The 12301-nt window shown below is 40.3% G+C and overlaps 1 protein-coding gene across 1 annotated transcript; it reads left to right on the forward strand.

Moving 5' to 3' along the window:
- Positions 1 to 1582: 1582 nt before the first annotated feature.
- On the forward strand, positions 1583 to 3611 carry LOC117452232 (sporozoite surface protein 2-like). The gene is made up of 4 exons (XM_034090737.2): positions 1583 to 1703; positions 1791 to 1834; positions 1920 to 3447; positions 3532 to 3611. Exons 1-3 carry the CDS (start codon positions 1681 to 1683, stop codon positions 3419 to 3421), a joined length of 1569 nt encoding a protein of 522 aa, XP_033946628.1. The 5' UTR covers positions 1583 to 1680; the 3' UTR covers positions 3422 to 3447; positions 3532 to 3611.
- Positions 3612 to 12301: the final 8690 nt, after the last annotated feature.

The following is a 12301-nucleotide window of genomic DNA, read 5'->3' on the forward strand; positions in this document are numbered from 1 at the left end:
TTTATTGACCTTTCCAAAGCGTTTGACACCATTGATCATCGCATCTTAAAGCAGAGGCTACTCAGTATTGGCCTATCCAGCCTTGCAGTGGGGTGGTTTGTGAACTACCTCTCTGAAAGGTCCCAATGTGTTCATTTTGATGGACTGTCTTCTGAGTGGTTAAACATTTCTAATGGTGTACCACAAGGTTCTGTTTTAGGACCACTTTTATTCTCCATATATATTAACAGCGTAGGTGATAATGTGGATGAAGCTACTTTACATTTTTATGCGGATGATACTGTGATGTACTGTGCAGGTCCCTCCATTAAGGAGGCTGTTGTTAAATTACAGGCTGTTTTTAACACTATTCAGACTCAGTTCTCTGAATTAAAGCTTCTTTTAAATGTGGATAAAACCAAGGTAATGCTCTTTTCAAAAGCAAAAAAGACACCAGAGCCTGTTTTAGATATTGTAACTACGCAAGGAACAAAACTTGAAGTTGTTACCTGTTACAAATACCTTGGTATCTGGCTTGATGATTGTCTCTCTTTTAAACTTCATGTCAATAACCTGCTAAAAAAACTGAGGGTTAGGCTAGGGTTCTTTTTCAGAAACAAGTCCTGTTTCTCGCTTGAGGCCAGGAAAAGGCTAGTCACTGTGACCTTTTTACCTGTGCTGGACTATGGGGATCTGGTCTATATGAATGCACCTGCCAATTGCCTGGTCAAGTTAGATGCTGCGTATCACAGTGCACTGAGATTTGTGACAAACTGTAAAGCATTAACCCATCACTGTACCCTGTATGCAAGGGCTGGTTTGCTTTCACTAACTGTACGGAGGCTCAGTCACTGGTACATTTTTATATACAAAGCCATGCTAGGGAAACTTCCATCTTATATCTGCTCCCTGATCTCACGGAGAATTGTAAGTGGCTACTGCCTGAGATCGAATGCTGTGGTTTTATTAAATGTGCCAACTGCTAGGACTGTCTTAGGGAAGACAGCTTTTAGATGCGCAGCTCCTCTGTCTTGGAATAGTCTGCAAATTAAATGGAAACTGAACAATCTGGTGCCACTAAATGTTTTTAAAGCTCGGTTGGATGCTACTCAATCGGAAGCTATTGGTACCTGTTTATGTGGATAATTATGTAAATGATGCTGGATGATGTCCTTTTGTTGTTCTGTTTATGCTTTTATGTTTCATGTGGAACTACTTGAACAGGTCTCCCTTGGAAAAGAGATCAATGATCTCAATGGGATTTTATCTGTATAAATAAAGGTTTGAAATGAAATTAAATGCAATCCTCTGTGGAATTGAAGGAGGAAAATTAAATTAAAACCTCAATAAACAAAAACAAAACTACGTTCAAACTATTATCGCCTGTCAGGGGAATTTTGCCTAGCGGCCAGGTAAAGGTTATCATTTGGTTAAACTGACTGTTGAATCAGATCTGCTGACAGAATGAAAGGTTTAAATGTGTCAAATTAGATAAAGTGTGAACACCTGCCCAGGTTGCCAGAGGGCGGAGTTCCCAAGCTGATTCCAATGACTTCATCAGTGCGATGATTGGTCAGCTCATGCACCGACACTTTAAAAGGACCACTGTCTTTGCAGCAGTCATGAATCTGAAATAATAGATTATTTTTGTATTTGCTGCACACCGCTTACAGACTGTTTGGTTTCAGTTTTACAACAAAAATGTATTTTGGATTGTGTGTGAGGTAAGATATTCTTATTTTGGCAGATTTCTTATATTTATTCTACTTAACTGTTTTTGGTTGGCTCATGTGTAATTCCTCTTTTCTTAGAGTTCTTGTGATCTCACTCTTGATTTTTGGGCAGCAAGCAAAGAGTAAGGATTTATGGTTCACAAGCTGCAATTGAAATGTATAATTTTCCTATAAGGCTGACTTTTAAAAAATGTGTTCTCCTTTTAGCACTCAGACACAGAAGTGGAGGCTCCAGTGGCATTACACCTCACTTTGATTTTTCAAGAAGCCTTAAACCCGCTTCCACTTCCAGTGATGATAGTTCAGCACAGCCTGAGAGGGTTTTGGGTAGTTATTCACCCTTTCATGCTGATGGGGCTTTATCTGAGACTCTGAAGCCTGCTGCTGCACCAAGTGCAGGAGGTTATAGTGGCTCTCATGGAAGGCAAGTAGATGGTTACAGTCCTGAGGGAAGTGTTTCTAGTTACGGGCCAAGCCAACCAATAATTCGTAAGCCAAACCAACTACCTCAAGCTAACCCTAGTGCAAATGGTGTCCTTCCAAGCAAAGCTGCCCCGTCGGCTTTCCCTTTGCCCCATAATCCAAACTCTTTTCAGTCTGGTATTGCTTCAAGTTTTGCAATTGTGATGCACTCTGGTCCCTACTCCAAGCCCCAGCAGCCCAAAAACCTTCCAAAGCCCCACCAGCCCAAACCTCAGCAGGCCGCCAACCCTTCAAATCCCCTGCAGTCTTGGTACCAGCCCAAACCCCAGCAGACCAAGCCCAACCAGCCCTCTTACCCTTCAAATCCTCAGCAGGCCAAGCTCTACCAGCCTTCAAATCCTCAGCAGGCCAAGCCCTACCAGCCAGCATACCCTTTGAATCCCCAGCAGGCTACCAACCCTTCAAGTCCCCTGCAGTCTAGGTACCGGCCAAAACCCCAGCAGCCTTCTTACACTTCAAATCCCTTGCAGTCTAGGTACCGGTCAAAACCCCAGCAGCGTTCCTACCCTTCAAATCCCCAACAGGCCAAGCCTCAGCAGGCCGAACCCCTCCAAGGGGTGCTCCAAAGTAAAGCTGGCATGTGGTACTTTCCTTCCGAAGGAAGTGTTTCTTCTGGCTCTAATGTGCAGGCCAAGCCCTACCAGCCAGCAAACCCTTTGAATCCCCAGCGGGCTACCAACCCTTCAAGTCCCCTGCAGTCTTGGAACCAGCCCAAACCCCAGCATCCTGCCTACCCTTCAAATCCTCAGCAGGCCAAGCCCTACCGGCCTTCATACCCTTTGAATCCTCAGCAGGCCAAGCCCTACCAGCTTGCCTACCCTTCAAATCCCCTGCAGTCTAGGTACCGGGCAAAACCCCAGCAGCCTTCCTACCCTTCAAATCCCTTGCAGTCTAGGTACCAGCCCAAACCCCAGCTTCCTGCCTACCCTTCAAATCCTCAGCAGGCCAATCCCTACTGGCCTTCCTACCCTTCGAATCCCCAGCAGGCCAAGCCCTACCAGCCTGCCTACCCTTCAAACCCTCAGCAGGCCGTTCCCCTGCAAGGAGTGCTCCAAAGTAAAGCTGGCATGTGGGACTTTCCTTCCCAACGAAGTGTTGCTTCTGGCTCTAATGTGCAGCCCACTGACTCAAACTCGCATTTGAATATTGACCCAAGAAGTTTGAGAGAAATTCCAATGCCATTCCCGTACCAGCCTAGGTGGCCGCAGCAACTGGTGCCAGTGTAGAACAGACATAATTGACCTTCCTAACTGTAAGTTGGTTTAACTTAAATATTGCTACAATGAAGTAAGGGAAATGCTTTGCAAATGTTCTAAATTGTATTTTCTGTTGTCAGGTTCCTGCACTTGCCTGGAAGAAGTCTGAACTGGCTTCAACTTTGAATTTAATAAAATACTTGGAACACACTCTCTTTGGATGTTATTTGAAACTTGACTTGTGTGCTGTGCTGTTGACAGTGATGCACCCTTACTTCCTGAACATGTCCACAACCACTTGCTTGTTTCCTTTGAACTTCAGGGGTTTGTTTTCCTGGCTAGGTACAATAACATTGTGAACAGCAGCTCACAGTAATGTGTATGCAAATATATGTATTGACCAGCAAGTTTAAAATACTTGACTAAGAATGCTCTTCACTTAACATTTTGAAAGTTTGATGACTTAAAGGCTATGAGAACTTTCAAGGATGAGTGTCCAATATTATTTCAAAGTGTCAGACTCCTAATGAGGTTTATTGGACTACACATGACAAACTTGTATCACTTAAAACAACATCTTCAGAAACATTGCAGTTTATGCTTTATTCCATGCTGCTGAATTGATGTCATATAATGCATATGTTTGTATTTCGGGCCTAATGTTTATAGGTCCTGTTAGGCATGTGTGTAACTGTTAATCAAAAACAGATTGAAACACTGAGAGAATTAAAAAGTATGCCTCCTTCTATAGAGTAAGACGGGTGAGCTGGAGGGCCCTGAGGTGGATGATGGTGAAGGTGCCCTTACATTCCCTTGTATACAGAGCTGATACACAATGTTATTGATCAGATATCAGTCAGTGTCATTCATCAGGAGTCTTCTGACCTCTCTGTAACTCTTCCACCCCCCGACCCTCTCCTCCAGCCCAGCATCAGTGGCACAGACATGGACAAGTTCAGGAAAGCTCTGATGGGTCACTGCGACATCAACGGAGACGGAAAGATCCAGAAGAACGAGCTGGCTCTCTGCCTCGGCCTCATACTCAGCTAACAGACCCCTTAATTATCTCAAAGGGTCTGAATATCTCTAAGGTTGTGGTGACTGATGTTGCACTCTCTGACCATTCCTGTGTTTTCTTTGAGAGCTCTATTTCTGCTCACAAAAATGTTCAAAAAGAGAACCACAAAGCGATATTTAACTGAAAATACTAGGGAAATGTTTACTCAGAATTTTTCTTCCACACTTGCCCCTGCTAACATCTCAGTAAATGAGCTAGTAGATCATTTTAATTCAAAAATTAAAAATGTTAGATGCCATTGCTCCAACTAAGGTAAAGGAAGTGTCTGGCAAGAAAATATCTCCATGGAGAAAGGCCATGACCGTGAAAACATAAAAAAGAGAATGTCGAAAAGCTGAATGATTCTCTGACATCATTACCAAAAACAACACACGTGCCTTGTTCGCTACCGTCGACAGACTAACTAACCCCCCAGTGTCAGTAGCCTCTGAATTTCTATCCACCAGGGCGTGCAATGATTTTGCCTCCTTCACTGACAAAATTCAGAAAATCAGACAAGCAGTCAGTGCCTCTGCATCAGGAACAGCAAATGTTTTGTCTCTGTGTCCACTTAACATCAAGTAAAACACCATGACACAATTCCATCAGATTAATGATAACAACCTAGAGGACATTATACAACTTCTGAAATCCTCCTCCTGCTGCCTTGATATTATTCCAACAGAATTTTTCAAAGATGTTTTGCCTTGCATGGCCTCAGATCTACTTCATATAGTAAACAAATCTCTTCACTCAGGTATTTTTCCACAGGCCCTGAAAACTGCAGTCATTAAACCTCTCTTAAAAAAAAGAATAATCTAGATGCTTCAGTAATGAACAATTACAGGCCCATATCAAACCTGCCATTTCTAGGTAAGATCATTGAAAAAGTTGTTTTTCAACAGTTGAGTAATTTCTTGCATTTAAATAACTGTTTCGATGTGTTCCAGTCAGGCTTTCGTCCAAACCACAGCACTGAGACTGCTCTTGTAAAGGTCTTCAATGATATCCACTTAAACACAGACAGTGGCAGAACTTCAGTGTTAGTATTATTAGATCTCAGTGCTGCGTTTGACACTGTTGACCACAGCATATTACTAGACCGACTGGAAAACTGGGTGGGACTTTCGGAAACAGTTCTAAATTGGTTTGAATCCTACTTAAAGGACAGAAACAACATTGTTTCTATAGGTACATACACATCTGAGTTGACAAATATGACATTTGGGGTACCTCAAGGCTCTATCTTGGGGCCTCTTCTCTTTAACGTCTACATGCTACCACTGGCTCAGATAATGAAAAACAACAACATAAGTTACCATAGCTATGCAGATGACACACACATTTACGTAACAATTTCACCAGGAGACTATGCTCCAATTCAAACACTGAGTAAGTGCATTGAACAAATCAATGACTGGATGTGTCAGAACTTTCTCCAATTAAACAAAGATAAAACTGAGGTAATGGTTTTTGGAACCAAGGCAGAACGTATAAAAGTTAGTGCTGAGCTTCAGCCTGCAATGTTCAAAACAACAGATAAAGCCAGAAATCTAGGTGTAGTCATGGTCTCTGACCTGAGTTTCAACAGTCACATTAAAACAGTTACTAAATCAGCCTACTATCACCTAAAGAACATATCTAGGATTAAAAGACTAATGTCACAGCAGGATTTGGAAAAACTTGTCCATGCTTTTATCTTCAGTAGACTGGACTACTGTAATGGTGTCTTCACAGGTCTCACTAAAAAATCTATTAGAAAGCTGCAGCTGATTCAGAACGCTGCTGCTCGAGTCCTCACTAACACTAAGAAAGTGGATCACATCACTCCTGTTCTGAAGTCTTTACACTGGCTTCCTGTGTGTCAAAGAATAGATTTCAAAATACTGCTGCTGGTTTATAAAGCACTGAATAGTTTAGGCCCAAAATACATTTCTGACCTCCTGCTAAATTATGAACCATCCAGATCTCTCAGGTCTTCAGGGACTGGTCAGCTTTCTGTCCCCAGAGTCAGAACTAAACATGGTAAAGCAGCATTCAGTTATTATGCTCCAAATATATGGAACAAACTCCCAGAAACCTGCAGGTCCGCTGCAACTCTTACTACTTTTAAATCCAGGCTGAAGACTTTTCTTTTTGTCCCTGCTTTTAATTGAACTATTCATATCTTAGACTGCACTTTAACTTTGATCCATGTATTTTTCTTTTTATGTTTATTTTATTAGCTTTTATTTGTAATGACTGATTTTAAATGCCATTTTCTTAATGTCTTTCGTTTTTTGTAAAGCACTTTGAATTGCCTTGTGTTGAAAAGTGCTATATAAATAAACTTGCCTTGCCTTGCCTTGCCTACAACGTTCACACATTTTTCTTTCTTTCCTCTATCCTTCTTTCCATCTCCCTTCTCTCTATGTACAGTTCTAAATTATTTCATTTTTCAATTTAAATGTGTATCTTTTACTATACTCTTACTCCAGTCTAAATCATTACTTCTACCTCCCTATTTTAGCAGTATCGCCTCAATTAGTGGCTCTCAGTTGGTGTTTTAAGAATGATGTATCTACATGTTTTATGCTCATATATATAATGTTATATATTGCTATAATATTTATATTAACATCTAGCAATTGAAATAATGGTAAATGTGGAGCCTTGTGTTGGGACATACAAATAGTTTGTTTTCTTTGTAATGTAAAAAATAATGAATTACATTTTTTGTGAAACGAGTATCATGAATGATGGCTAATAAAATAGTTTGTGTCTTTGTCAGCTGTGTCTCTCTTTACTGAAACCATAAGTGTGCTACAAAAAGTGCTTTGAGTCACTGCAGGTGACTTTTATAGGGCCCTATAATCAATGGCTGCTTGGAGGAAAGAACATTTACAGTAATTGAGTTTAATTATGTGCTTTGGAAAATGATAAGCAGTGATATAAAATATTTGGTTTTCAATAAGCCAAAACACTTCCAAAATCATTTTCAAATCACAAGAACATTTGTTTTTAAGTAATCATACAGTGGTAAAAGGTCCCATAAGATCTCAACTTCAGTGGAAGAGAACAATATCTTATTTGCAGTGGAACATATATATAAATTAAATCTTAAACATATGTTAATATGTATACATATATATGTGTTTGATTTTAATACAGCTTGTCATTTCATCGTGTTTTAAGATCAAAAGCTTACACTTTTTAGGTCTTAGTTTCTGGGTCTTACTAAATCCTCTGTGGAATTGAAGGAGGAAAATGAAATCAAAACCTCAATAAACAAAAACAAAACTACGATCAAACTATTATCGCCTGTCAGGGGAATTTTGCCTAGCGGCCAGGTAAAGGATATCATTTGGTTAAAAAATAAATCATTATTATATTAATATTGACAATAACAATCAACCGTCGGGTGTCATTTGCTTGGCATTTCCGGGTATTTCTCCACTGGTTAACATGGGTTAACAATACCGTATAACTGTCACGTTTGAAGGGACGAAATCGTGACATCTTCATGTCTCGCAGCATGGTAAATCTTCACATGTTCACGTCTTGCCGTGATACCTGGTTGTTTATACCGTTTATACCAGCAATGCGTATCTCAGACCATTTACCGGTTCTGTTTGCAACTTTGATCCCTTCCGCAGGAGTCGAATCACGTGCCCCTGCGCGTCGATCTGCGTTCGATTAACCCCATGACTGCCTCACAGTTTTCTGATGTTTTTAATGCTTCCCTGATCTGTAAATTAGAGGTGAACTGTGCTTTTAGTGCTGATGAGATTATCTCCATGTTTGACTCAACATGTAAGGCAAGGCAAGTTTATTTATAGCACCTTTCAACACAAGGCAATTCAAAGTGCTTTACAAAAAATGAAAGACATTAAGAAAATGGCATTTAAAATCAGTCATTAAAAAGAAAAGATAATAAAATAAACATTAAAAGAAAAAATACATGGATAAAAGTTACAGTGCAGTCTAAGATATGAATAGTTCAATTAAAAGCAGCGACAACAAGAAAAGTCTTCAGCCTGGATTTAAAAGTAGTAAGAGTTGCAGCGAACCTGCAGGTTTCTGGGAGTTTGTTCCAGATATATGGAGCATAATAACTGAACGCTGCTTCTCCATGTTTAGTTCTGAGTTCATAATTTAGCAGTAGGTCAGAAATGTATTTTGGGCCTAAACCATTCAAAGCTTTATAAACGAGCAGCAGTATTTTGAAATCTATTCTTTGACAGACAGGAAGCCAGTGTAAAGACTTCAGAACAGGAGTGATGTGATCCACTTTCTTGGTGTTAGTGAGGACTCGAGCAGCAGCGTTCTGAATTAGCTGCAGCTTTCTAATAGATTTTTTTGTGAGACGTGCAAATACATTAGTCTTTTAATCCTAGATATATTCTTTAGGTGATGGTAGGCTGATTTAGTAACTGTTTTAATGTGACTGTTGAAACTCAGGTCAGAGTCCATGACTACGCCTCGATTTCTGGCTTTATCTGTTGTTTTGAACATTGCAGGCTGAAGCTCAGCCCTAACTTGTATACGTTCTGCCTTGGCTCCAAAAACCATTACCTCAGTTTTATCTTTGTTTAATTGGATAAAGTTCTGACACATTCAGTCATTGATTTGTTCAATGCACTTACTCAGTGTTTGAATTGGAGCATAGTCTCCTGGTGAAATTGTTATGTAAATTTGTGTGTCATCCGCATAGCTATGGTAACTTATTTTGTTGTTTTTCATTATCTGAGCCAGTGGTAGCATGTAGATGGTAAAGAGAAGAGGTCCCAAGATAGAGCCTTGAGGTACCCCACATGTCATATTTGTCAACTCAGATGTGTATTTACCTATAGAAACAAAGTTGTTTCTGTCCTTTAAGTAGGATTCAAACCAATTTAGAACTGTTTCCGAAAGTCCCACCCAGTTTTACAGTCGGTCTAGAAATATGCTGTGGTCAACAGTGTCAAACGCAGCACTGAGATCTAATAATACTAACACTGAAGTTCTGCCACTGTCTGTGTTTAAGTGGATGTCATTGAATACCTTTACAAGAGCAGTCTCAGTGCTGTGGTTTGGACGAAAGCCTGACTGGAACACATCGAAACAGTCATTTAAATGCAAGAAGTTACTCAACTGTTGAAAAACAACTTTTTCAATGATTTTACCTAGAAATGGGAGGTTTGATATGGGCCTGTAATTGTTCATTACTGAAGCATCTAGATTATTCTTTTTTAGGAGCGGTTTAATGACTGCAGTTTTCAGGGCCTGTGGAAAAATACCTGAGTGAAGAGATTTGTTTACTATATGAAGTAGACCTGAGGCCATGCAACGAAAAACATCTTTGAAAAATCCTGTTGGAATAATATCAAGGCAGCAGGAGGAGGATTTCAGAAGTTGTATAATGTCCTCAAGGTTTTTATCATTAATCTGATGGAATTGTGTCATGGTGTTTGTATTGATATTAGGTGGACATAGGGACAACACATTTGCTGTACCTGATGCAGAGGCACTGACTGCTTGTCTTATTTTCTGAATGTTGTCACTTGTCAGTGAAGAAGGAGGCAAAATCATTGCACGCCCTGGTGGATAGAAATTCAGAGGCTGCTGACACTGGGAGGTTAGTTAGTAGTCTGTCAACGGTAGCAAACAAGGCACGTGCGTTGTTTTTGTTTTTGGTAATGATGTCAGAGACGAAAGACTGTCGTGCGTTTTTCAATTCCAAATTATAAAGGCCAAGTCTCTCTTTATAGATTTCAAAGTGAACCTGGAGATTTGTTTTTCGTCACCTACGTTCAGCTTTTCGACACTCTCTTTTTTCTGTTTTCACGGTCATGGCCTTTCTCCATGGAGATATTTTCTTGCCAGACACTTCCTTTACCCTAGTTGGAGCAATGGCATCTATAACATTTTAAATGTTTGAATTAAAATGATCTACTAGCTCATTTACTGAGATGTTAGCAGGGGCAAGTGTGGAAGAAACATTCTGAGTAAACATTTCCCTAGTATTTTCAGTTAAATATCGCTTTGTGGTTATCTCTTTTTGAACATTTTTGTGAACAGAAATAGAGCTCTCAAAGAAAACACAGGAATGATCAGAGAGTGCAACATCAGTCACCACAACCTTAGAGATATTCAGACCCTTTGAGATAATTAAGTCCAGAGTGTGCCCCTTATTGTGCATGGGCTCCGTCACATGCTGAGTCAGTCCATAGTTATCAAGAACACAAAACAGTTATTTAGCCCCTCTGTCCTGGGGGTTGTCAACATGGATGTTAAAATCACCAACAATGACTAGACGGTCAAAGTCAATACACACTATAGACAGCAGTTCAGTAAAGTCATCAAAAAAGCTTGCACAGTATTTGGGTGGTCTATAGATATTTAGGAACAGAGCTCGAGAGGAGCATTTCAGCCGAAGGGCCACATATTCAAAAGAAGCAAAGTTCCCATAAGATGTCTTCCTGCATTGAATGGAATCATTGAACAAAATACCAACTCCACCCCCTTTCTTATGCATTCTTTCCTGACTCATACAACTAAAGTTGGGAGGTGTTGATTCGGTAAGAACAGCTGCACTGTTATTTTGTTCAATCCAAGTTTTCGTTAAAAACATAAAATCCTACCAAAATCACTTTTTTCGTAAAATAGACACACTAATCTCCTCTTTTTTATGGCAAGGGAAGACACCTAGAATTAGGAAAGTGCTTTTACAAAGGCATAGATCTACAGGAGGATTAGCGCTTCCAAATATAAGACACTACTATTGGGCAGCCAATATCCACAAAGTAATTCTATGGACTAAGGAACCAACATTGAGTTGGTGTGAGCTTGAAGCCAAATCCTGTCCTAATACCTCACTCTTGGCTTTGCTTACATCTACATTACCCAGCCGGCCAACTCAATATTCGAATAACCCGATTGATGTTTCCACCCTAAGAATCTGGTCCCAATTCAGAAAGGCTCATCACTCTGTGGATCCTCTATACATAGTCCCATTCGCAACAACCATCTCTTTCTCCCCCCTCACACTGATGGGGCCGTCTCTATGTGGCAGAGATTAGGTCTTATTAGAGTAAGGGACCTTTTCATTAACAATGTTTTCGGTAGCTTTAGCCAACTCTCTGACAAATGTTGCCTTCCAGGCACTCATCTATTTCGCTACTTCCAGGTCCGAAACTGGGTTAAACTAAACAACCCTTCCTTCCCCAATATCCCTCCGGATTCAATAATTGACTAAATTCTGGACACTAACAATCGAAAAAGGTTTGATTTCAAGAATTTACAATTCCATCTCCCGTCTCACAGAAACATCGCTTGGTAAAATCAAACAAGATTGGGAAGAGGAACTATGCAGAATGAACGTGGAAGGGAAAATATACCAGACAAAGAAGAAGGATTGTACGAGGTATCCAGTGATGATAGCGAGTCAGAAACATCCTCTCGGCTTTCCTGCGAAAATGTAGTTTTAGGAACTGAATCTGAATCCGGTTCAGTAAGCTACGATGGTGAGAATATTGAGCCAGACGATGGACCATTACGTCCTTATTTGTTCGAGCCCGAGGTGATGGAGTTAGTTCACGGCATGGGCAATGGCGAGGATGACCAGGACCAGGCGCCAGATGATGCACCCCTACGCACAAATAATCTTGACTGGTAGGTCCCTAAGCATAGCTCACGCTAGGCGCTATATTATATATTGCAAAAGTTGGCATGCATGCACTGTAGGCCTATGGCTATGCCCGAGGATGACTGCATGTAGGGTACATTTCATAACATACCAGGGTCAGGTTCACATAAATTATCTTGTCACATTTATTATTGTATATGTAACAGCTTTATGGGCATTAATTACATGAATAAATGTAAATGAATTG

The sequence above is a fragment of the Pseudochaenichthys georgianus genome, chromosome 9 (genome assembly GCF_902827115.2).
Source record: "Pseudochaenichthys georgianus chromosome 9, fPseGeo1.2, whole genome shotgun sequence".
Taxonomy (NCBI): domain Eukaryota; kingdom Metazoa; phylum Chordata; class Actinopteri; order Perciformes; family Channichthyidae; genus Pseudochaenichthys; species Pseudochaenichthys georgianus.